Source organism: Copidosoma floridanum, unplaced genomic scaffold, assembly GCF_036245765.1.
Source record: "Copidosoma floridanum isolate Cflo_tuat_1 unplaced genomic scaffold, Cflo_Japanese_pri ptg000013l, whole genome shotgun sequence".
NCBI classification, from domain to species: domain Eukaryota; kingdom Metazoa; phylum Arthropoda; class Insecta; order Hymenoptera; family Encyrtidae; genus Copidosoma; species Copidosoma floridanum.
The window spans coordinates 23,314,313-23,338,676 of NW_028321890.1; the positions used below are offsets into that span (position 1 = coordinate 23,314,313).

The following is a 24,364-nucleotide window of genomic DNA, read 5'->3' on the forward strand; positions in this document are numbered from 1 at the left end:
TGCACAGCTTCTTTCAACCCTCAACTCTCTCGTCTCGTGTTTGTACGTATTTTTCGTACTTGGCACCAAGCGCGAGTCTGCATGCAAACGTACACGCGTATAGATACCCATCGGAAAGAGAAACAGACTCCTTCGCCCGATATCTTGGCGACGCGGCGATCCGAAAAACCGGTACGACCAGAAAAGTGCGTATGTACCGTCCACTGATCCACTGACACACAAATCTCGGGGCGACCGCTGCAGCTGCGCTTAAATTGGACCAAGTGCATATATAGTATATACGTGCATACGCAAGATCCTCAGTGCCATCGCGTGGTTTGGATCGTTTCGCGCATGAGAACTTTTTTTTCACTGTGTTTTTTAAGTGTGGCTATTTTGAAATGGTGTTGTTAACGGACGATGACCGTCAGTTATTTTTTGTTTTTTCATCGTTGGATTGCGTTTGTGGGGGTTTTTTGGTTGAGCAAGAGTCACTCGTTGAATAAATGAATTTCAAAGAAGGTTCATTGTGTAGCTGCTGGGTTTAATGAAACGCGTGGATTTGTTTTGATAATCAAAGTGTTATCTTTAGTAAATAACGCGATAGATGCAATGTTTGATTTACGCAAGTCGAATTCGTGCAAATACCGTGAGTATGGAACTAATCGGAACTAATATCAATATGTATCGTAGACGACTAAAGTGTACGAACTTGCGTCGAGCATAGAGCTCCCATTGTGGCTTATCTGTGTAAGCAGTTTGCTCGGAAAAAAGATAAAATAGGGTGGTGTACGACACAGGATATTAGTTCTGATCAATGGGTTACCTGCGGGAAAAAACGCCGATGAAGCCGAATTTGTTCATTCAAGTGACGACGCGCGTGAGAGGTAAATTTTATTTACTGTTTTTACCATGTATAGTACCACTATCTTGAATATATACACGAAACTTTCATCTTCGGCAGTCGTGTGTATTTCTAGGCTCGTTATGTCCTGTTTACTATGAAAAACAAAAAAGTAAACTCACCTAAAAGTGTTGAAAGCAACAAACTTGAATTTTGTACTATCTTTCTATAATAAAATCTCTAGTTATTAAACGATTTCTACGATGAGTATCGCAAAGGAGAGACAGGTTTATCCTTAAATTTATTTTTCAACCTTTCGTAAGGTGAAACACCACAGCAGATCATAAAAAATGGTTATTTATCTACAAAATAAATGAGAAACCAATTGAAAAAAATTGCACGACCCAAGTTTTTGATACTCATCAAAATAACACAATAATTATAATTAGAGAGTCTGGCCTATTATCTCTTAGAAACAAACCAAACCTAAATTAATAATAAACGGTGTCGAGTAATTAATGCAGAAAGTGCGGAATCAAAAATCGCTTGGGGTTCCCACCTATTCCTCGAGGCGAAACCTTCACTGCGCTTCCGCACGTCATTTGTGAGAATAAGAATAAATTAACCAACATTTAAATAAAGGAAGAAAACTATAACATATGTATATATGCAACAAGAAGAAGAAAAACATTATAGCAGCAACAACACAATGCAGCACGTAGTGCACACACTGGGAAATTCTCTCGCGCTCGCAAATGCAATAGTCTGTCATTACCAATTACCAAGTCGCTTTTCGCACAATTTTACTCGACAAACACCATATCGCGCGCATATCATCCACCTTTATGTTATTGTAATTTTTTTTCTTTTTTCTTTTTCTTGTCGAAAGGGGATATGTAGTATATGAAGAGCATTCCGGAGATCACGAAGCGTAAAGCCATCATTTTTTTTTCACATCATGAAAATTGGCTATTAATGAATACCTACATCGTTTGCCTAAACGGGACTGTTCACAAGCCGACGAGCCTTCTTCGTTCGCTCCTATTTTCCTCCCCTTTCTCGTTCCCGCGAATCTGTGGGAAGTCGAGGGAGACCTGCACATTGTCGTTTGCGTTTGCACCTTGGTTTTTTTCCTTTCTTCTATACAAAGCATATGTACCTGATGTTTGTACGATAAGGTCGGAGGGAAAAACTCGGGGAAAAAGGAAGGACACATGGCCGCGTAACAATGGATTTTGCGCTTTCTATCAAGCGAATATAGGTGCGCACGAATGAGAGCCCTGCTTTTTCTCAACTTTTCCGTCTCCTTACGATGTTGTGCGCGTCTCAACGTATGTATTGCTCGTAGTGCATTTGCATCTCTATGAATCATTGTAGTACGGAAATACACGAGGCGAAAAGAGCGTGCAAATCAGGGTCTGTGCACTGTGAGCGTTGAAGTGTCAAAGTTACATGTTTCAAGCGTGTAATTGGTATTTTTTTTTATTTTTACGTAAACTACTCTCAAGTGTGTTGAGTATGTCGAGGGAAACTGTATGTAAGGCCCGTAGCCTTCCTACGGTGATTTTTGCAGTTAAAAATTATTAGTATCAAACGGGCAACCAATTATTTTTTTTACTCATAGACAATGCAATATTTTCTTGCATAATAGTCTTCTCCCTAAATAATTACAAAAAATCGGTTCAAAACATTTATAAACAAAAAAAAAATTTCGCAGACAATCATTGTTGTGAATAAATGAATCAATATTAAATTGGTAAATAAAAAAAAAAAAAAAAAAAAAATACAAGAGTGCCGACGACAAACGACTAATTGCAGACTAGGCGAACGAGCAATGGATAACATTTCATTAAAATTTCATGCGCGTGTCTGCGTATAAGTACAAAATTTGCAAGCGAGATCACAGCTATCTCGAGTTTCAAACGTGCCCTGGGCGCGTTTGCTTATTTATACACGTGTGTGCCCTTATCGGCGTTGTGTGCTGGTTGTGAAAACCAAAATACATACCAACGCCTTTTTTTTTTGTTCTCGCTCTCTCTTGGAGTGCGTGCTGCATCTGAAAGCGAATGAATTGGTCTTGAGGCCATCTAAATATGCATGAACGAAAACCAGTCGCTATCTGTATAATGACGGGTAATGAAAGACCTTTGCGTGCACCATAACCGATGATTCGAGTGTCGCGGAATTCGTCGCGACGAGAAGGAGAAAAAATATGTAGGTGATTTATTTATCTATACTTAAACAACTGAGATATTAGAAACTACATCTATTAGGCCTTGGTTCATTTGTTTGTTCATTAACATCGTTTGATAAACAGTTTCTCTTTTGATGGATGAACCGAGATGAACAATCACGGTATGAAAAATCCACTTGACAAACGTGTGAATGGAAATCATTAGAAAAAACCTGAATGCAACACATTTTCTATTATACAAACCCAGTATGGAAGATCTTTCGCACAAGCTAAAACGGACGCAAAACCAAGAAAAAAAAAAAAAAAAAAAAAAAACGAGACACCGCCCATATTCGAAAGAAGTCTCGGCTTTACAATGTAACAATCAACTCGTTGCCGTACTTTGTACGTGTGGAGAAAGAGAAGAAAATGGGGAGAACAATCGTCTCAATTTTCCAGGGCAGCACTTCTCTTTCCATCCAAATATGCCGGATTCTTTCGCCCTCGATGCCTCTGAATATGGATTTCAAGATTTCTTTTTCTTTGCCTTCCCCTCGGTAATATCGCTATACTACTTCCGCTTGCAGTGTACGCTTTATTAAGGTTCAAATTGAGCCAACAAAAACATGAATCGAGTTCACTCATCTGTTTACAGTAGTATAAATGAACAAAATACTTTTTATTATTCCAAACAATCAATTTTAAACCCACCATGAACTTCCTGATGCTTAAAGTAAACTCGAGTAAATTAATGAGCATCAAGCTTGAAATCCCACACAATAACCCAATTCTGTTACTTTGAATTTTTAAGTGCTACATAAATTTCGAGATAAATTTTATGTATTACCTTGAGCTCAAAACCATTTACTTGTGTAAAGACTTACTATTCACGTAAAAACAGAAAAATATGGGGTTTGTGAGATCACGTATGTAGGCTGCTCGAAAATTTTTATTTAACTGTTAATAAAGGCCTGGGTTACGTGAGGTTATGCTTTAAAAAGGTTTACACACTCAGTCGTAAAAAATCAAATCATTTTATACACTTTGTTGATTTATTGATGTAACAAATAGCATAATTTATGTGGGTTTAAGTTATTATATTTAAGCTTTTTATTAACTATACATCCGCTCGCATCCGCCTATAAGCTAAAGTAGGCTTCTAGATTCATCCCCACGGTACTATAAAAGAACAATGTCGTTCACTCGTTTTTTCGTGGTTCATGCTGTTGTGCGCGAGCAAGCGTTTCCCGAGTGAAAGTGTACTATCTAAGATACCTACGAGCGCTAGCTGCAGTGGAACAGCGGAGAAATTGATTAGGAAGAACCCGCGAGAGAGGAAGTGCATTGCAGAGGTGCATGTGTAAGGTGCTACTGGTCTAATTAGTTGGCTAAGAAGCGAAGCCGAATAGCCTGGTTTTTAGCCGTTTTTAGACCACGCGGTGGTGGTTGCGAGGTGGTTGCGGGTAATTTGTGGTTGCGTTCCAATTTTTTTTTTTTTTTCGTTTCGCCACTGACACTACGATTCCTCGCTCTTCCCTTGCTTTTTTCCCTCCCTAATTTCCTTTTGTCAGACGATATTGGTGTATGCACACGTGCACGCGTGCCTTTTTGGTGACTTCCGCTCTCTGGCTGGTGTTTATTGCCATTGTACTAATTCCCCATTGCATTGTTTTCGTGTGGTTCGTTGTTTGCGAGAAATCGAGAACTATGTGATCGCGAAGTGAAACGCCGGCATGAGTTCGAAGTGTAAAGTTCCCTCGAAGTGGTCCATTAAAACGTAAGTAAATTTTCCATCGGTCAAAAAACAGATTGTCGTGATTTCCATGAGGATTGCCACAGGGATTCAAGCTGACCGATTCTTTTTGGTTACCGATATCTCGACCACATGTTAGCACATCTGGCACCATCATTGCTCAGAAAATGTTTAATAAAGTTCTCAAACCAACGGATTTTGTCGAAAGCAAACTCGAAAAATTCTCATTGCCCCCAAACTGTGAGCCCCACGCGCAGCAAACTGAAATAGCATGCAAAGACACTTGGCAATGTGTGCCGACGACGAAGACGGCGGTACGGCTATAAAGAGGAGCAACGAGCCGGCACATGTATGTATTGTATATACGTATTACATGTGCCCACGCATCCCTCAATATAACGTCCCCTATAAAGACACTGCAAGCACATTAAGGTATAGACGCATGAGCGCGCGTGAGAGACAACGCCAACCGATCGCCGTACGTCTATATCTATCGGTGTATGTATGCGTATAAAAAATACAACATAAGCCAGCAGTACCCACGTATACACATGCACGCATAAAACGCGCAGAGGAGGTAATGTATATGTGATGTACAACGCTCACCACATGTGCACCCGCGTAATGGCCCGGGTTCCCATGTTAGCGAATTCGTCGTCGACGTCGTTGTCTCGTCACCGAGTTGGCGCAATATGTGGGAGAGAAAAAAAGAAAACACCGAGAGAGAGGCCTTCTCCGCGGTGGGCCCACTGCCGATTCTTATGCAACCGAGGATGAAAAAAAAGTACGTGGGTGGAGTGTCCCAAAAAAGATACATAATATATATTATCTACAAGGCTGTAGTTAAAGATTCCCAAAATCGCGTGTATGATCGGTATGTATTGGCCAACCGATCGGTCCCAATTTTATACATATTATAATGTCGATGATGTTGTCGCGTAAAAATAATATTATTCATTGATCACCACCACCGATCCCTTCGGGCACTCATTAAAATTTTAATTGCTCGCAGTGGTCGGTTGTGTTCGAAATGAAAAAAAAAAAAAACTTTAATTGAGATATCGCATCGCTTTAAACTACTCTGTCTCGCTTTCTCGGTCTTGCACGCAGGTGAAAAAAAAAGGAGCGAGCCAGCCGCATACGTATGCGTATAAATTATTCGGTGCGCACAGGGTCAAAGGCTCTCTCTCCCTCCTGACGTAAGTATGTAAGGGACGCGCGTAAATTACTTGGCAAGAAGCCGACGCGACTCTCCGGTGCGGCGTTAAAAGACGCAAAACGTCCTTAATTCGTAAACAGGGAACGCAATGTATATAGACTTGCTTGGACTTTGTCGGTTGTGCGTCTATATGTGTACACGCGCGTTTTACGCAAAGATCCATAAATCAGGCTATGCATATATGTATGCGTGCAAAAAGACAAGAAGGAGGGAGAGAGAGAGCGAAAGTTTTCCGCCGCGACAGGGAAGTTTGGCGAGCAGCCCGTGCCTATAGATATTCATCATATGCGTTAATTTAGCGCGGAAAGAGAAAAGGCACGCGCGCGCGTATAAATAAGACTGGTCAGGAACGCAACGGAGGGCTGGGCCGTGTATAAATGCGAGTATAAATGTACATAATATTATACCTATGCGAGCCCGACGTCTCGGCCAATTCTTGGTCACTGAACCCCAAAATCCGTATATACATTGTACTTACGTCGCGGTGGTGTATAATATATAAATAATACTGGTTTGAAAGTTGACTTTATCTCGTTCGAGAGCATAGTATTAGGGGTGCATGGTGGGGATACTTTTTATGCGTTCATACAAATACTTAAAATTTTTGATTAATCATCAGTAATCGGTGGTAGCTCGATTGGTCAGTATACTTGCTGGAATTCTTTAATGATGGACCATTTGTGCGAGCTCGGATCTTCTCCGTTTTTCAGACGCGCTAAATGCATCCTTCAAAGATCACGTTGCAAGAATAAAAAATGATGACAATAAAATAGAAATACTTAAATTTTATCATGAGACCTTGAATTTTCTTTTTTAACATACCAATGCTTATTATTGTCACTATTTTTGTTGTTGTTTTTGTGATTTGCAATGATCCCTATAGAATTTTGCAAACATAGGAAGTATGAAACGTGAAAAAGAGCGAAAGTATATATAAGTTGTTGAATTTCAATTGAATGAACAGATTCAATTAGCATAAAATTAAAAAAAAAAAAAAAAAAAAAAAAAAATATAGTGATGATGGCCCAAAACGAAAAGGAGAGAGAGAGATACCGCACAGTTCCCGTACCCACGAATAAGACACGGCTCTCGCTCTCTTATGTGTACATGTATTTACTGAAACAGTGTACCAAACAAGCACTCGTTCATTCATTGATTCCTTCGTTCATTCGCTCAACGAGACTCGATTTAATATTTAACAGAGGCCCGTCTTCTGCAGTGCCACGTATACAGTCGTGACCGCAAGCGAACTGCGGCCAAACAGGCGTAATGACGATGATAAAATTTCATCGTCCGACAGAGAGCGAAATCGCGTCCGCTGAAAAATTAATGAACGAAGCATCGTCCGTTGCGCTTTATATAACTGCCGGAAGCGGCAATTCCGACGACAAAAACAATAGTCTCTGATGGTCTGTGTATACCTACACACACACACACACACACACACACACGTACATACATATATGTATATGGTACGTGGCCCCAAACCGTAATAATGATATACCCATAGCGTATACAGCCATGAGAAAGAGCCACGCTGTTTGTTCAGCGGATCTCGAAACAAACAAAAAATTAAAAATGGAAAAAAAATAAATAAATAACAACACAGAGAGATGATGAAAATTAAAGTATTACACGTAAGTAAAACTGAGCGTTTCTGTGCGCGAAGATCAGGGTCAGTGAGCCGTCTTCGACGTTATACGTGTATGTACATGTAACATGTTGTAGGACTGGTCAGTACACATATATCGGACACGCGGAGGATAAGGCCTGTGGAATCTATGTATACCTCTTGTGCGTGTGTAATAAATGTTACACATACATGTATATTGTAGTGTAGGGTAGCAATGCACCTGTGGATTCGACTTTTGCGTGCAAGCGCTGGAATAACCTGTTGGCTGTTTAATGTATACCATACACGGAGTGCAGCTGGAAAAAAAACCGTTTTCTGCGAGATCGTGCGCAAAGGTGTTATCTTGTCCATCCTTTGTCCTTGCGTGCGCTAAAGCTTCGCTGTTTTGCTGAAAATTGTTTTTACATCACGGTTTTGACAATGCTTTTGAAACACCAATACATCAATTTTTCAAGGTAATTTGTTGTACTAAAGAAATATTCATAGATAGATAAACACTTTGAGATCTAAAAATTACCTCATATCTCACTTTCAATCGCCACGAGCATAAAAAAAATCCATTATCCTTTCGCCGCAGCTGAATAATTTACGTGTTCGTCATAGCGTCGCACAGCAGCGAAGAACAGTAGTTGATGATTGATGCGCTCGCGGGGGCTGGGCTGAAGAATTTTGCGGGGATGCGTAAATGCACGGACGACGTGACATCGGCTGGAATAGCTGCGCGCGAGATCGGTATAGCAGCTGTGCGAAGTATTTATAATGTGTGCGACGAGGCGCTCGTGTGTGGGAGTTCGATGTCCCCGTCCGAGCGCGTCAATCTCCTTCTTCTTTTTGTCCCTTTGGTGTGGCTCTTTCGCAGAAAAGCGGAAGCCTCGCCAAATGCGAGGACGCTTCGTTTGATTTTTTTTTTTTTTTAATTTATTTGCAAAACTGCGTGGGAAAAGTGGCGGTGGGAGGGACACCGTGTGATAATAAAGTACACATTTCTTTACTGCTGTTTGCACGGACTTGCGAGAAAAACTTGTTCTCAAAGGAAAACAATTACAAGTACTTGATGATAATAACCAACGAAACGAATGAAGTAAAAAAAAAAAAAAAAAAAACCAAGCAGAGCACGATATTGTTGTCGTCTCTCCCTCGTTTTTTCGTTGACTAATACATTAATAAAAGATTTCCCATTTGACGTGCATGAGCATCCTCACGTGCACGTACATTTATAATGGCCTCTTCGTTAGAATTTTTTTTTTTTTTTTTTTTCTTTCATAACTAGTTACATTGTTACCAGTGAAACATGCTATCTTTATGATCTTATCGAGGATCTTATTATTCTTTTCAATACAACATTGTGAAACATCAAAATAATACTCTGTAATACCTACTAATGAATTTCTTCTATTTTTTTGTCTGTTACAGGTGAGTCAATGATCCACTTTGGACTTGTTTTCATTCACTTTAAAAGCACCATCGAATAAAATCGAGCAGCTAATCAGTAAGTCCAAATGACAATAAAATATACAATACACCAACTCATAATTTCAATGTACACCGAACACAAATATCGCCGGAGTCGCCAATGGAGTTGTATCCTATAGCTTCTCGGAAACCCAATAAAACACGCTCTAGCACCTTCGCAGTGGCGCACGTGAGAAAATTAAGTGCTCCCTCGCATTCTCGTACGATTTCCCATGCGAGTGCTCTTGCCCCGTTTTTTTCCACTCTAATTTGTTAAAGATGATACGTATACACCAAGAGAGAGAGAGGAAAAAAAAAGCTCAACGCAAGCGCATCAGGCGAGTGGTCATCAATAATTCATAAGAGTGATTTTCCGCGAGTCGGTGCTCTCTCGAGCTGTCATTGTTTCAGGAGCGGAGGAGGAAACAACCGGAAATCCGCGAGCCCGGCGAACCGATCTCTGTTATACATTGCGAGGCGTCACACGTCAGGGAGTCACGGAACGCAGGGCATCACTCGAACCGACGAGCTAGCGAGGATGCAAACACTTTCGATTTTCCTTTTGTTTCTTTGTTTCAGTTTCCCTTTTTTTTTTTTTTTTTTTTTTTTTTTATCGCGTCCAGAACCATCAAGCTTTGTTTCCCAGGATTTTTAATTCAAACTGAAAACAACGCGACTGTGGATAATTTTTCCACACACGAGGTTTTCGTGGTGAAACGTTTTTTTTTCGCACGAGGAGTGAAATATTCCCGGAAAATTACAGAGAATCGCTCAAGTGTGCAACTTCACGATTAATCTGCGAAACAGAAACGGCTCATCCTTTCTCGGATCAACTTTAGATACGCATCAAACGGAGGAAAAAAAAATAGAGAAAAAAAAAAGACAACTTTTGCTGCCTCTTTTAATCGCAGTTTCATCTATATTATTCATTTATAAATTCAACGCGATATTTACTTAATTAAATCTCGAATCCAAGCACTTGAAGATTTTTTTTTTTTTTTTCGACGTACGAAAATACGATACACTGCTCTCTCTCTCCACTGTACGAGAGATGGAATAAGCGATCTCAAAAAAGCCTGCGAAAGGCAACGAATCGAGGAACGTTTCCACGCTTGCTTTTCCCGTTTTTTTTTTAACGAAAGGTGCGTTGGATTTTTCCGAGCTGTACCCGGGAGAACCTTCCAACACGCTGCGTCATTAGCAACGGTAAATAACACACGCGCTCCACACCCAAACGCTGCCTCTGATTGTCAATTAAGGAAAAAAAGACTGCGTGCAACGCGCACAGCCGCGCCTCGCAAACAGGAGATATCGACGGAGGCAATACTTAATACACTTAAAAAAAGTCGCGAGGGAGAAAGTAGTCTCGAGCAGCCTGGGTGTCGCACTTGTATACCTGTGCACGTATATATATACATATAGACGCGAGAAATGTGTATTATACGATACGGGACGTGCGAAAACGCGAGTCTCGGATAGCCGTGAAATCGGTGTCCCTCTCCTCCGTACTGATCGATGAAAGTGAAAACGTGAATGAGCTCGCGGTTAATTGAATCGAATTGAGGAAGGAGACCATAGAGAGCGGATCGATCACGTGTGCTGGGAGGTACACATTGTGTATACCTATACCGTATAGGTTGTTGTTGCAATTTGTTTTTATTGCCGTCGGTCCGTTACGCTCTTTCGTATTTTTTTGATATTGGTGCGAAATGAGGCTGAAACTATAGCCGCGAGACAGTCAAAGTTCGTAAAAATATGTCCAAGAGGCTCGAGTTAGCCTGTGTTTTAATTAATATTGCTCGAAAATTGTATTAAAAAAGAATGCCAATGTAAACGTGAAAACTTGAAAAAGGCCCGTGCAACCATTTAATGGTAATAAACGAAATGACAGAATTAAAGCTGCTTGATTTCATGATGAAAACAGAGTAAAAGTACCATTTCCATGAAGGAAATTTCACACAGGAGGTGTTCAAAGCTCGCCAGGTACACGTGGACCAAACAAACTGTCACGCACAAACACTCCATGAATACCTTTCTCTCCTTCCTTTTTCTAAACATGCAACGATGTACATACGTGACCTCGGCAATGACCACACATGCAGCTTCAACGGCGGGTCCACGATCTCGTCTCTCCGCGTTTTCTTTTACGAGCTGCACGAAAGGCGCATTGTGCACGTGCGCGAAGAAAACTCACGGAACATTGGGTCCATGTGGTTTGTTACGGCACGAACTGTGCGCATGAATATAATTTGTACAAGTGCCATTTAATCGTGCGGTCCATTTTTTCGGTGGTACCTCTTAAGGTGCAAGGAAACAGTTATGTACAAACGAGTGACTATTACAAAAATCGACAAAAATAGTTTCGTAGAATTTTTTCTTTTTGTGAAGAAACTAAAAGAGTTTGTGATATCCAATGGGAAGTAATGAAAAAAAATTTCAATAAGACCGAATTGATGATAAAAAAAGCTTTTCTTGTTAAAAGAAGCCAAATCTTACAACGCAACGGCTCGTGGTAAAAAAAATTACCTTTTGGCATGTCGTGAGATGTTCATAAAGTAGATCAACCAAAATTTACAGTTTGTACGTCGTACTTTATTGAAATATGAAATGAATGAAATTTATGAGCTTTGATTGTCTAAAATTGTTGTTGTTCGTATTTCTTCATTATTACTACCCTTCGAAATTTGGCAAAGACATACAATCATTCAAGCCATAATGTTTCTTGGTTACAGTTTTTCATGGATTCATAAAATGTATGGCCTTATGGCTAGATTTGGGGTATGAATTTGGCAATGCATTGGCTTGGACTTGACTGCTGTTTTATGGGGTCTCTCCTCGTTATTTGTCTCTTATTCCATTTTGTCACATTTTGCAATGGCTCACATAATGCCTTTTTCTGAAAAATGTGTACACACTCATTTTTTTTTACACTTGTCATGAACATGTTTTTAAAATCCAGTTATCTTTCAATCCTTTTTTACACAAATCGTCAGGTTGTAGTTGCTTATAAAACTCTGTTTCGCGTATACATTTTTACAACGCAACAAAACAGTCCAGTACAGTTAGACGATTAGGCAAAGTCCCCGGCTGTATAATTACCGTTTACGACGTGAAGAGGAGAAGAAAAAAAAAAAAGCGATGCGAGAGAGAAAAGTGCACTCACCGCTAGCACCAGCTAATAATTTCAGCCTTGCGTTATTATTTATTAATGATGGGAGTAACTCGAACGTATCATACATGCATTGAAATTCTCGCACAGTTTAAATATTGGTCCAAACGACATCAATTGGCATTTCATAGTAGAGTTCATCAACCGTTATATAATAAAATACGTTTTCAACAACCTGCATGGGGGTGTAGCAATAAAATAAACGAACAATCGAATACTGAGCTAAAAGGCAGACCCGCGTGAAATTAGAATGTAAAAGTGCAATGAGCCTCGCTTTCTCCTGCTGCAAGTATACGGGGGTATCGTCGACTCTCGAAAGTCGCGTGTCTCCTACCCCGAGCTGAATGACGAAATAAAAAGTGCTGTATATAGTTGTAGAAAAGAAAAAAAAAAAAAAAAAAGAACACCACCGTACGAACAAAGCGTCACCTAATCCTTAATAATGGAAACGGGATAGCGCAGCGCTTGCATGCACAGTTCGTTATAGGCGCAAGGACGCTGGCAAGACTCCTCTGTGTGTGCGCGCGTGTGTAAATATACACCTCGATATACACACTCAGTCAGTTATACGGAGAAAAAGCATCATGTATGGCGACAAGTAAATCTCACGCGTATAGCACGTACGAGAGCAAATTGCCCGTGAATATCCTCGCGTCGAGGAAGAATGCGAGGATTTATTTGCATAACTAGTTCGCGAGCTGACGCGAGGCTTTTATAATGTTACACCACGCTGATGAATACTAGAAGAAGAAGAAGACATGGCCAAACCGCGATACGGTTTTGCTTTGTATTACCACCTAATGTTTTAAATGCGACTTTTTTTTTTTTTTTTTTTTTTTTTTAATTGCACATTCAGTCAACTGCGTTAATGAATCTAATGTGCGTTCGTTTGATGCCGATTTTTGAGCATCGCGAAAGTGTATGAAATCAGACTCGCAAATTCAAGGCTAGAGTCAGTATGTCCATTGCTTTTTTTTTAATGGAGACACCATCAATTTTTCCGCCATGAAGGCTTGGCTGCGTGTACTGCACGCGAGAGAAAACAAGAGACTCGGAGCGCTGCGAGCAATGAAGTGGAGTGTTGACGCAATCCATTGAAAAATGGAGGAACTGACACGCACGCGGGAATGACTCCTCTTTCTCTGCAATCGGGCTCTTTTTTACAGGGCCCTTGCGCAAACGAGTGCCGTCACCTCGATTTTCCGATTTGAACGAGTCGTTGTAGCTGTTGCGGCACCGAGTTTATGACCATTTTTTTACCAATAAATGGCACCTTCGAAGTAACTTTGACGATGAGAGAGTACGAAATATTAGACGATGTACCCTCGATCGGTGATTAGTTTTTGACAGTTTTGTTTACCGAAATATCGGAAATATCGACTCATTCGATGACTGTCCATCGTCAAAAACGTCACAAGATATAAGTAACCCTTTCCAGCACACGCACCAGCAAAAAGTACATCGACCTCTCAACAGCTCAACAATGAAAAACTAAACACGGAGCGAGCTATTGAGTCAGAGTATTTATAATATCAGCAGTATCATACGTATGACGACGCATTTACGCGCCTTTACTTACCGGTCTATATCTATCTATCTATCGGTCGAAAGTTGCGCGTCCAGTTTTACCCATATGCATGTATATTTATCCGAGAGCACTCGGGGCGTATAAGTAGCTGCAGCATGACACACATACAAGTATTTTTTATACGCAAGTTTGTAAAACGGCTTGCAGCAGCAGATCGAGAGTCCGTTCCCCTTTCCTGCCGTGTACAAGTATACGGGTACAACGTGATATTATGCGAGTAAGCGCGCGAGCGGCTCTCCTTTTTTCTTTTTTTTAGGGCGGACACGCCTGGCTTCCGCTTGGGACCGGATTTCAGGCCCTCGGCCTTCTCCCCCCCCACCCCCCTCTTTCGGCTTCGTCAACGTTTGCTGGCTCGATGACTCTGACGAGTCGATTTTCTGTGTGTATACCGATCTGCTGCCCTAAAGTGTGCACGTTTTCTTTTGTCTCTTATTAGCGTCGTAAATTTTTTCTTTCATTAACAGTGAATCATAGATACATAAATAAGGGATACTGTTTATCTCTTCCTCGCAACTTGTTTCCACGCGAAACCACACCAGCCGATCGGAGTACCGATTTTTGATCAACAAATCGAATCTCGGAACGAATGAAAAACAGAGCCGATAAACGCACTACCTTTCACGCCCATTACTCGACTCTTTTCCAGAGAGATAAATATCGTACGCTCCATCTTACACTTACCGATTTCTATACATACTGCATCCGCCGCCTAACACACGGCGATGACCATAGGATTCCGTATGAGATTGCGTGCGGCGTGACGCAGCTTTGCGCAAGATCGAGGGTCTCGGATGACAGCCGCTGGCCTGGAAAAATTATGTTATTCTCTCTCTCGGCTGCTGTTCTTTGTAATTATCCACCCATTATCCGAGATCTTTTTCTCTTTGTTCATATAGTGTGTTTTCGATCTGGATTGCTGTGCAGCGCCATACGGAGGGAAATATTGATCCTTGGTTTTTTGATGTGTTCACCCGCGTCGAGTATGAAGACGTTGGCTTACGTTACCGATCTATCGGCGATGACAACACACTTCGAAACCGGTTTTTTTTTTTTTTATCCCTGAATGGTCCAAAAAAACCATGAGAGATTTGAAAAATAGTAATTTCCTTCTGTTATCTCGAGTGTAGCTCCGAAACACGATTGTCAAGCTCGTCCCGATATATCCCCGATAACTCGTCAGTTTATATCTTATCGCACATCCGAAATTCACTTCCTCACACACTTTTGAGCTTTTCGGTGGAAACTCGTGTTTTTCCTCTCTTTTTGCCATAAAACGACTACACGACTTTTATTCCGAGTGTATACATACATATAGAAGCGAACAATCGTCCTCAGAGGATAAATAAACATAAAATCGACGACATTTTCCACGAAGGCATTAAAATCAAACGGCTGTACAGAAATACCTCCGGCCCCGCGCTCTGCATACCATTAGAAAAAGAAAAGCCAGCGCCGCAGCCTGTGTGACACAAAAGGTGAAATAAAAATCTATACGAAGGTATATACGCAAACGAGCAGTCAGGGGGGTCCGTAAAGTCGAGTGTACGAGTATAATAAGCCTCGCACCTGAGGAGAGTAAGGAGAAAACTATCGACATCACTTTGTATGTAATGTATGTATATGCGTTCCCAAAGTGCTGTGTGGTATTTGGAATTTACGAGTTTCGGAAATTCCCCCTTTGATTATCCGAGTGTGTGCCATGGGTTTCTACGTCAGTGTGTCGTCGTGGCGAATATCGACGTTTCTCTTTGACCCGCCCGAGCAGCTGCATTGGTATATATTTATACTTACTCGTTGCTTTTTTTTTTTTTTTTTTTTTTTTATAAAATAAAAACGCAGGTATAACATTGAAATGTATGTTTGTGACCATTTGGCGGCTTTTAGCGGTATTTTTCTTTTTTCCTTGTTACATATACTGCGCGCTGCATTAAAAGCTTTTGGCGATACGAAAGCTTTAAATTTGTTTCCTCGTTTGTTTCTGTACAATCAAGGATACCGAGACACGCTTCTTTTTTTTTTTTTTTTTTCTTTGTGGTTTAAAATACCGCAAAATAAGGGTAGCAAAAGTATAAGTTATACGATTTGAAAAGATTCAAGCACACACCTGGCCACCGTAACGGTCCAGTTTCCGAGGCCTCCATTTTGTCCTTTTAACCGAGAGAGCGCGCCGAGCTGATCGTTAAACCTGTAAAAAAAAAAAAAAAAAAAAAAAGAGAGAGACGCGTCGCGATTCCGAGAATGCGGGCTCCGCATGAATGTTTCGTAAAATTGTGCATCGGCGAGCTTTAGTCGCGGTGCTGCTGATGACATTTTGGATTTCTATCCGCGCGCGGGTGTGGGATTCTACATACCTCCGTGGAATTTAAGTGCAGACGTACCTATATATACAGCTGAGTGGCTATGGTTGTTGTTGTTATTGTTTATCTCTCGTTTATTAATATTTACCGTTTGGTGCCGTGGCCTTGATTTATTTGCTTTTTGCGTTGATAATAATATGCGGATGGAAATTTCGTAAACTTCTAGGTTGTCTCGCATGCTTTGACAGTTTTTCTTCTTTTTCTTTTCCCATTTTGAGAGTCGATGATTATTATTCGTATACGAATTATAATTAACTTCTTCTCCTCGAGTTTAATCGTTTCCGCACGTGGTAAATTCTTGACTTTTTTACGTTTAAGCTCTAATTACGATTTCTATTTACATGTATTTTAAACGGTATCAAGTGATGAAAAAAAAAAAAAAAAAACAAATTGATTGTAAAAAATGTTCTTTTATCATGTTGATGAAAAATCGGAAGCTCATCGTTCAGATGGTATACTTACTTACTTAAACGTTATCGTTGACGCAAAGCGGAAAAAGGTGCGCAGAAATCATTAATGAACAATAAATGTATTTTTTCGTCATCGTTTTATTATTAAAAATAAAAATCCGCTAATCGTTAAATACCGGATGTTTAAAACACGTGGTTATATAAAAGAAGAGAAAAAAAAAACGAAATAATCAAGTCTGCCATACCATTTAACATAGAGACACAATAATATTGTGCATCACAAATTGGGCATGAAATACGACTCTGCACATTTTCCTGCGTCTTCTCCCCTAAACACCACAATAGGAAAAACTCCAGCCGCGAAGGCTTATGCGACTGTCGGTTAGAAAAAAGCCGATTTCTGTACGCAAACATCGCAAGGATAGGTATTATGAAAAAAAAAAATGCCAGACCGCGTGACGAACGATAGCTCGTCCTATTATTCGTCTTGTTCGCCTTTAAAAGTTCGTGGTGCACGCAGGTATAATACAAGGGAGCACGCACGCCGAGGGATGACGGAGGGCCCGAGGAATGCGCCCGAGCCTGCGACCCCATGGGTAACATTTGTCCGGCAGCTGCACGCAGCCCGGCAAACAACGGACGCGAGGGACGCGTGGGCTTTGCTCTCTTTCTCTCTCTTTCGATTGCTCTCTGCTGCAGGAGAGCCGACAGGAAATATTCGCGCTGGAATTTGTTTCTTCTTCTTTTTTCTTCCTCCTCCTCCTCCTCCTGCCCTTTCTTTTTTCATTTATTTTTTTTTTCCTTTATTTGGATCACGTCGCGTATAAGGAGGCCAGAGAGGGTGATTCACCGAGTGCTTTCGGTGTATATTATACACGTGCGTGAATGACGCCAAAACGATGGGTTTTCTGTCCCCTACCCCCACCCGGCCCCTGCTGTATGTGGATTTCGGTCTGTATTTCACTTTTATCGTTCACTTTGTTAAATGAAATGGCACAAAAGGTAAATAATGCTAATCCGGATATCTTTATAGAGTATTGAAAAAAAGGGTCTTCTTTTGTGTGGGGTTTGGCGAGTCTTAAACAGGTATTTTTAACAATAAATAGTTACATTTTTTTTTTTTTTTTTTTTTTCAACAAAGTTTCGAATGGTATCAGCAGCATAAAAGAATTTTCCCAAAATAATGTCACACTCCAATTGCGGGTCATATAAAGCCATTGAGAGGTGAGTAATGAAACCGAATGAAACGTTTGCGTGTGCCTCGAGATGTTGTACTCCTGAGACCATATTAACACGTGTCCAAAACGGAAAGACAGGAGAGACCAGTTGTCGGGGGGTCCGGAGAGGACATTGTTCATAACACCAGGACAGAAACTCCATGTGCTGCTGAAAAAAACGTCTAAATACGCAAAAGCACGTTACACGCCGGAGCCCCTCAATTGACGACCCGAGCATAATATAAATATCGTCGTTAGAATCAAGCCGTGGCGCATCATCACAATAATATAATTATATATACGAAAGAGCCGACGAAGAGAGAGAGAGAGAGAGAGAAAGCGATGTGGTGTACTCTCGCGTGTAACACATCCATATAGAGCAAAGAGGGCTCGGACGCGAAGGCAAAGTTAATTAAACGCGCGAGGCCAGACGGCGCCAACTTTCAAGCACACACACACACACAATAACCTGACATCCGATCCATACGCGCATCCGAGGAGCAACAGGTCGTCCGCTGTATATATGCGGATGCGCGTTATCTCATCCTTCCCGTCCTCATATATGCTTATACGCACGTGTGTTATTCTATTATCGCCCTCCGTGCGTCTGCCTCGCTTTGTGTACCGTAAATGCTTGCCCGCTTTGGGCTTTTTCATTGAAAAATTGCTTCTTTATATGCACAAGCACGGCTCGACCAGAGACTTGCCATACAATTGGCTAATGAGGAGGGGACAAAAAGATGTTTTAATCAAACGAAAATGAAAATTTTTCAGGGAGCAAACGCGCAACACCGTATTTGTGCATACATACTCGAGCATACTTACACTAGCTAGACGTGTTTCCTTGGAGAGTGAAAAAAAAAGGCAACGCCTTACGAGTTACCTACACACGCGAGAGAGGGAATTTCTCGCGCCTCCGTTTGTACAGCGTGCCCGCGGAGCTGTTGTATTAAACAATCATCCCATGCGTGTTCCCAGCGCATCGAGCGAACGAAGGAAGGAAAAAAAAAAAAAAAAAAATAGCAAAGTAATAGCAAAACAATGGCAGCTTTTGTACGTGTGCGCATACGCGAAGAAGAAGTATACCGCGTTATAATTATTATCGTTGTCGGTCTAGCGTCGCTTGATTCAACGTGTCGTTGTATATATATACCTTAGGTCGTGCTTTGAATACATACATGTTTCTTTATTTTTGTACGCATCCGATATTGTTTTAAACGTGTTTTATCGCCACATAAATAATGTAAAATCATCGATGGATTTATTTGCTTTTCCATTCATTATTCCTTGAAACTATCCAACTCACTGGATAAGGTGTTTTTCTTACAACTCGAGTGTCATTCGGCAATCCATTTAATTAAAACTTTTAAGGTCACATTTTTGTTTTGTTTCTGCTTACACATAAATAATTTTATTTTATTTCATGCATGTGTATAGAGAGAGGGAGAACGAGCGGATAAACGATTCGCAATTAAAAATAAATTAAACGAGCTCGCGAAATCCCACGGTACGACAGATAAGAATAAACACACGTGTATATACGCGCATAGCGAATCGAGGGAAGGGGAAGCGGGAGAGAGTCGAATGAATGGATATGCATGAATGGAGGTATACTTATATATACACGTACACGGTTCCGTCACCCCACACACGTCGCGATTCCCGCGGGAGACGCACCTGCGGGCCCACCCTGTCGTGGCTGCTCTCTTTTTCTCTCCCTTCACTGCTCGAGTAATTACGAGCGGCGTGTACGAGGGGGTGGACAGGAAAGAGGGACGCGCCCCCCTAACTATTTAATTAAACCCACTCGTGGATGTGGACGAGAAAAGGAGGGACCGACTGCGCTTGGTTTACTTTTGGCTGTCTTGCGTTGAGCTTTATTAGGTTTGCATTTTTTATACATTAAAACTAGTGGTTTTCCATTCTTTCCAAGGTTTTTGCCGTTTCTCCAGTGACGGGAATCAATCGGCAGCCATAAAGTGCCCAAGGAAAGAAGTACGATAAAATATATACAGGAGCTTAAACGAAAAAATTCTTGTTTTATCTATATGTATTGTGATTCGAGGAATTATTCGTGCATGTACAAATAAATGTATATATTTGTACTTTTAATGATTAAAGTACGGAGAAATTGTATTATTTGCATCACAATGCTCGTGAGAGCTTTCTCGTTTCGAGACATTTGAAAGCTTGTCATAGGTGTAAAGACCTTACAAACTGATGTCCCCACTACAAGAAACTACACTTAAGCAACTATGGCTGCCACGATATTTTATTAATACAATTAATTCAAGATTTAATTATTTTCATGTACACTTTCTCATTTAATGAACATTTAAAACATTCGTTTCATAACTCCAACATATGTTTCATCTATACATTTATTAATATAGAGCACTGATTTTGTTTTGTGAGTACTTACTTTCGAATCTTATACCAGTAAGGTGTATACGCACAATAATCAAAAAGTATTGTAGTGACCTATACATATACTGACAAGTCACGTACGTAAATCATAAATAAAATTTTAAAACAAGTAATTGTTTCGTTCAAACGCTTCATAAAAATTAACCAACCACCACAAAGTGTTTTTTCGTAACCAAATTACTCATTGAGCCTTGAACTTCTCTTCAAAGTATATTTTTCCTTGAAAAACTCGGAACCCAGAAATTTATGTAATCAAATAACTCATAAGTACCCACCTGATGAATCGTGCCACCACCAACACACACTCACAAACCCTTTTATATTACCATGAAAAACCAACGACATGATATAACGATTTTATGTTGTGCAAGTATGAGTAATGAATAATCCGACTTTCTGTTTCGTTAGAATGACGAGATGATCGCAAGTCTACCGGTAAACGGTAGCGGAGGAGGAGGGGGAGGCAGTGTCGCCAGCAGCGGAGGAGTCGTCAATAGTTCCGGTGGGCTCTTTGCCAGTCCAGGCAGCCGGTCTGGACGTGGTTTAACGCTGCACCGGTCCAACTCGAGCTTGGAGCTGCCCCACAGCCCCGACCCTGGCTCGCGCATCCCCGAGACGCCTCTGCGACGCGAGTATGGATCACACGGTACGTCTTTTTTTTTTTTTTTTTTTTTTTTTTTTTTTCTTCCTTTCTTTGAGAAGCGAGGGATCAGTTGAATTCCATACATTTTTCTGTTTGATTTAAATTTAATTATGTACACCGTGAAAATTCATTGCTCGAGCATTAACGAAATCTACGTTTCGTAATTTAAGATTTTTTTTCTTACAATATGTGGCGTGAAAGTTGGAACTGTTTGTGCAATAACGTGACAGAAACATACGATTCACCGATCATGTACTCAAACACGATGATTAACGCACCTTTTAAGCCATATTTTTCGACAATCGCTATCACTGTTTGATGATTCCATCGTCCAGCTGTGTGCTTTTAAGTAATTGTCTCACGAATGGTGAAAGAGGAAGTAGGATGCATTGTCAGGCACATGTATGTGTTTTTTTCTTATCTCTTTTCGAAACGAAAATTCTCATTGGTCCGTTAAATATACCAAAGATATTGGATATCGGTTCGTTAACGGCTCATTAGTACCTCCGAACTATGTACTCGATGGACAGTATACGCATGATAATTAGTCTTGTTACGGTTCTGTTCATCAACGTGCGTTCCACGTGCTTGTCTTAAAACTTTTTGAAAAATTCCAATGGAGTTCGAAATGGAAGATGATGGTTAGTGCGCGATTTGTGAATACTATATCAATATCTTCGTTTTTTAAGATTTCATTGTCATCCCAAGATTTGCACAAACAGTTCGGGCTTGAAAACTAAAAAAAATTCATCAGAAATATAGTTAAACGCGAACAAAAATACAAAACAACATGATTTTTGAAAATTTTTTTGTTTTTGTCCTGCATGCCTATACTTTACAACGAAAAAGGATTCATGCTCGGTAAGACAGGGCAGTTTTAAATCGTAACATCGAAAATCGCTTGAATCGCATTGGAGTAACTAGAGCATCTTTGATTCATAGTAGTTTTTCAATGTGAGACTACATGGTTGTACATTCACTGTAAATTCGAGTGTGTTAAGATGACGCGTTTAAATATTATGGATTGAAATTATTATTATTATTATTATTATTATTATTATTATTATTATTATGTGTGAATCACACAACAGCAGTGCCAATGAGCCATTGAAATTTAGGGGGGGAGAGACATCAAATTGAAAAATATTCTTTAACAGATTTAACAGCACACTTTCACGTTGTTGCTGCATTAATTTTTCTGGTTTTAAACTTGTCAATGGTTCATATTACGTTCGTTGATCAAACATTTTTCCGATGCTCATTAAAAATGTGTAAAAATTACAATAGCACACTTTGATTTACAGTAGTTGCGTCATCGCCAATGCTAATAATACACTTATTGTAATGTTTTATTTAAAATGTTTGCACACCAGCAATGTGAAATCATCAACGCGCAATCATATCAACGTACTTGAATTTATATACTAGAATCATACAGTTTGCGTGCAATACACTATTTACAATAGCTTCATGAGTCATGAAATTCACCGTAATCCAGCTTTTTTCGATGTGCCAGTAGTATAATGTACATACAGCCATGTGTGGAATTAACAAAAAAAAAAAAAAAAAAAAAAAAAAAAACATTTATTTGTGAAAAATACCGACCCCCGTAGCAGTATCAATCAAGATCCCATTAAAACCCATCAACTAAACAAATATCTATTTTTCTCGACCCGCCTCATCCCCAAAACACAGGAAGCATCGACGTAGTCGCGCAGTCGTGCTCGATGAACGACAACCTGCTGGCCATGCTCCAGGAGCTCCGTCCAGGCGAGTCGATCCTTCGCAGTCCACTAACATCCGAGCTCCTGTTGCGCCGGCAATCTCACCACCAGCACCTCCACCACCAGCAACAAATGCTCCACCACCACCACCAGAGCCTCCAGCCTGGCTCTTCGGAAGCCCACTCTGCCGACACGGACGAGGTCTGCGGAGTCCCCGGCTCTGGCTCCAGTCCCAAGCTCAGACTCAAGCTCAACCGGCTCTGGAGCGGCAAGCCTACCACCTCCAAGGCCCAGACCAGCCCTGGCGATGACCAGCAGCAACCACAGCAGCAGAGCACCAACACCACCACCAGTCCCTGCGTCACTCCTGTCGTCTCGGCCGACGTCGAGGAGCGCCACCGTAGACGAGCCTTCGCCCACTACGACTGCCAATCGTTGACCGCGAATTTGGGCTACGCGGCCAAACTCCGGGGCATACTGCTCGCGAGGAGGAGGAACACCGCCACAGGGGCATCGGCCGCCAGTGCGTTCAGAGCTTCCACGCCCGACGAGGCTCCCGAGGAGGATGCCGGTGACGGCAAAGGTACGTACTTTACACCCACACGGAAAGACACGTTTTGTATACTGTGTGCACAGACACATGAAATTATGACACGTCTTTGGTTGGATTTGGTCACCAGACAACGAACTCCTGGAGTCGTGCCCGTTTTTCCGCAACGAGACGGGTGGCGAGGGTGAGCGCGAGGTAGGTCTGACGCGCCGGGCCCAGCAGAGCAGCAACGGCTTGCACCGGCCGGCCTTGGCGTACGGCATGAGCGTGCTCGAGCCCCCGGTGGGCGAGACCCTCTGGAAGCACACGTGTCCCCTGCAGAAGCGGCCCCTGCCGATCGAGAGCGTCGACGAGGGCGCCCACTACTACCGGCGCTACTTCCTCGGCCGGGAGCACCAGAATTGGTTCGGCATGGACGACCAGTTGGGCCCCGTTGCCATAAGCATGCGCAAGGACGGTCACCAGTACCGCATGATCGTCAGGACGTCCGAGCTGTTGACCCTGAGGGGCTCCGTGCCCGAGGAAACGCTGCCCGGGGTGAGGCCTCAGCAGGCCAAACTGCCCACCAGAGAGATTTTGGAGCTGGTTGCCCCGGAGGTGCAGATGTGCTGTCTCAGGCTCGGCACGCCCGCGGCCGAGGAACCCGTGGCCAGGCTAGACGAGCAGGGACTGTCCAACAGGTATGTGGTCTTTTTTTTTCTTTTTTTTTTTTTTTTTTTCCTCTCTTGTCCCTTGCGGTGGTTAATTCTCGGGTTTTCACTTTACCAGGTACAAAGTTGGTGTGCTCTACTGCAGATCCGGACAGAGAACGGAAGAGGAAATGTACAACAATCAGCACGCCGGTCCGGCTTTCCTGGAATTCTTAGAATCTATAGGTAAACTGCAATTTCCTCGATCAGCCAATAGCTTTTATATTGTATGCAACATTGATGAGTGAATACGTATTGTTAACGCGACTGCAGGCCAAAAAATAAGACTGAGAGGCTTCGAGGGTTACAAAGCGGGCCTGGACACGCGTACCGATTCGACGGGTACCCACGCGGTAGCCGCGACTCATCGTGGGGCGGAAGTCACCTTCCACGTCTCGACGATGCTTCCTTTCACACCAAATAATCGCCAACAGCTGCTCAGAAAGCGACACATTGGCAACGACATAGTCACCATTGTCTTCCAGGTAACGCCACGGTTTCTTCTTTTTTCTATAGTGATTTTCTTTTCTACAATCA

General features: G+C 41.6%; 1 protein-coding gene across 4 annotated transcripts in view; it reads left to right on the plus strand.

The window, feature by feature from the left end:
* LOC106641976 (uncharacterized) overlaps positions 1-24,364 on the plus strand; it is a 71,516-nt gene that overhangs the window by 41,772 nt on the left and 5,380 nt on the right. For 2 of the 4 annotated variants that reach the window (XM_014356592.2, XM_014356593.2), the window contains exons 2-6: positions 20,630-20,867; positions 22,560-23,171; positions 23,269-23,818; positions 23,907-24,013; positions 24,101-24,312. In XM_014356592.2, coding sequence (XP_014212078.2) covers positions 20,639-20,867; positions 22,560-23,171; positions 23,269-23,818; positions 23,907-24,013; positions 24,101-24,312 — 1,710 coding nt within the window. In that variant the 5' untranslated portion in view covers positions 20,630-20,638. Of the gene's footprint in view, positions 1-9,014; positions 9,091-20,629; positions 20,868-21,447; positions 21,506-22,559; positions 23,172-23,268; positions 23,819-23,906; positions 24,014-24,100; positions 24,313-24,364 lie in introns of those variants that run through there. The other 2 variants (XM_089590693.1, XM_089590694.1) reach the window with 2 other exon arrangements.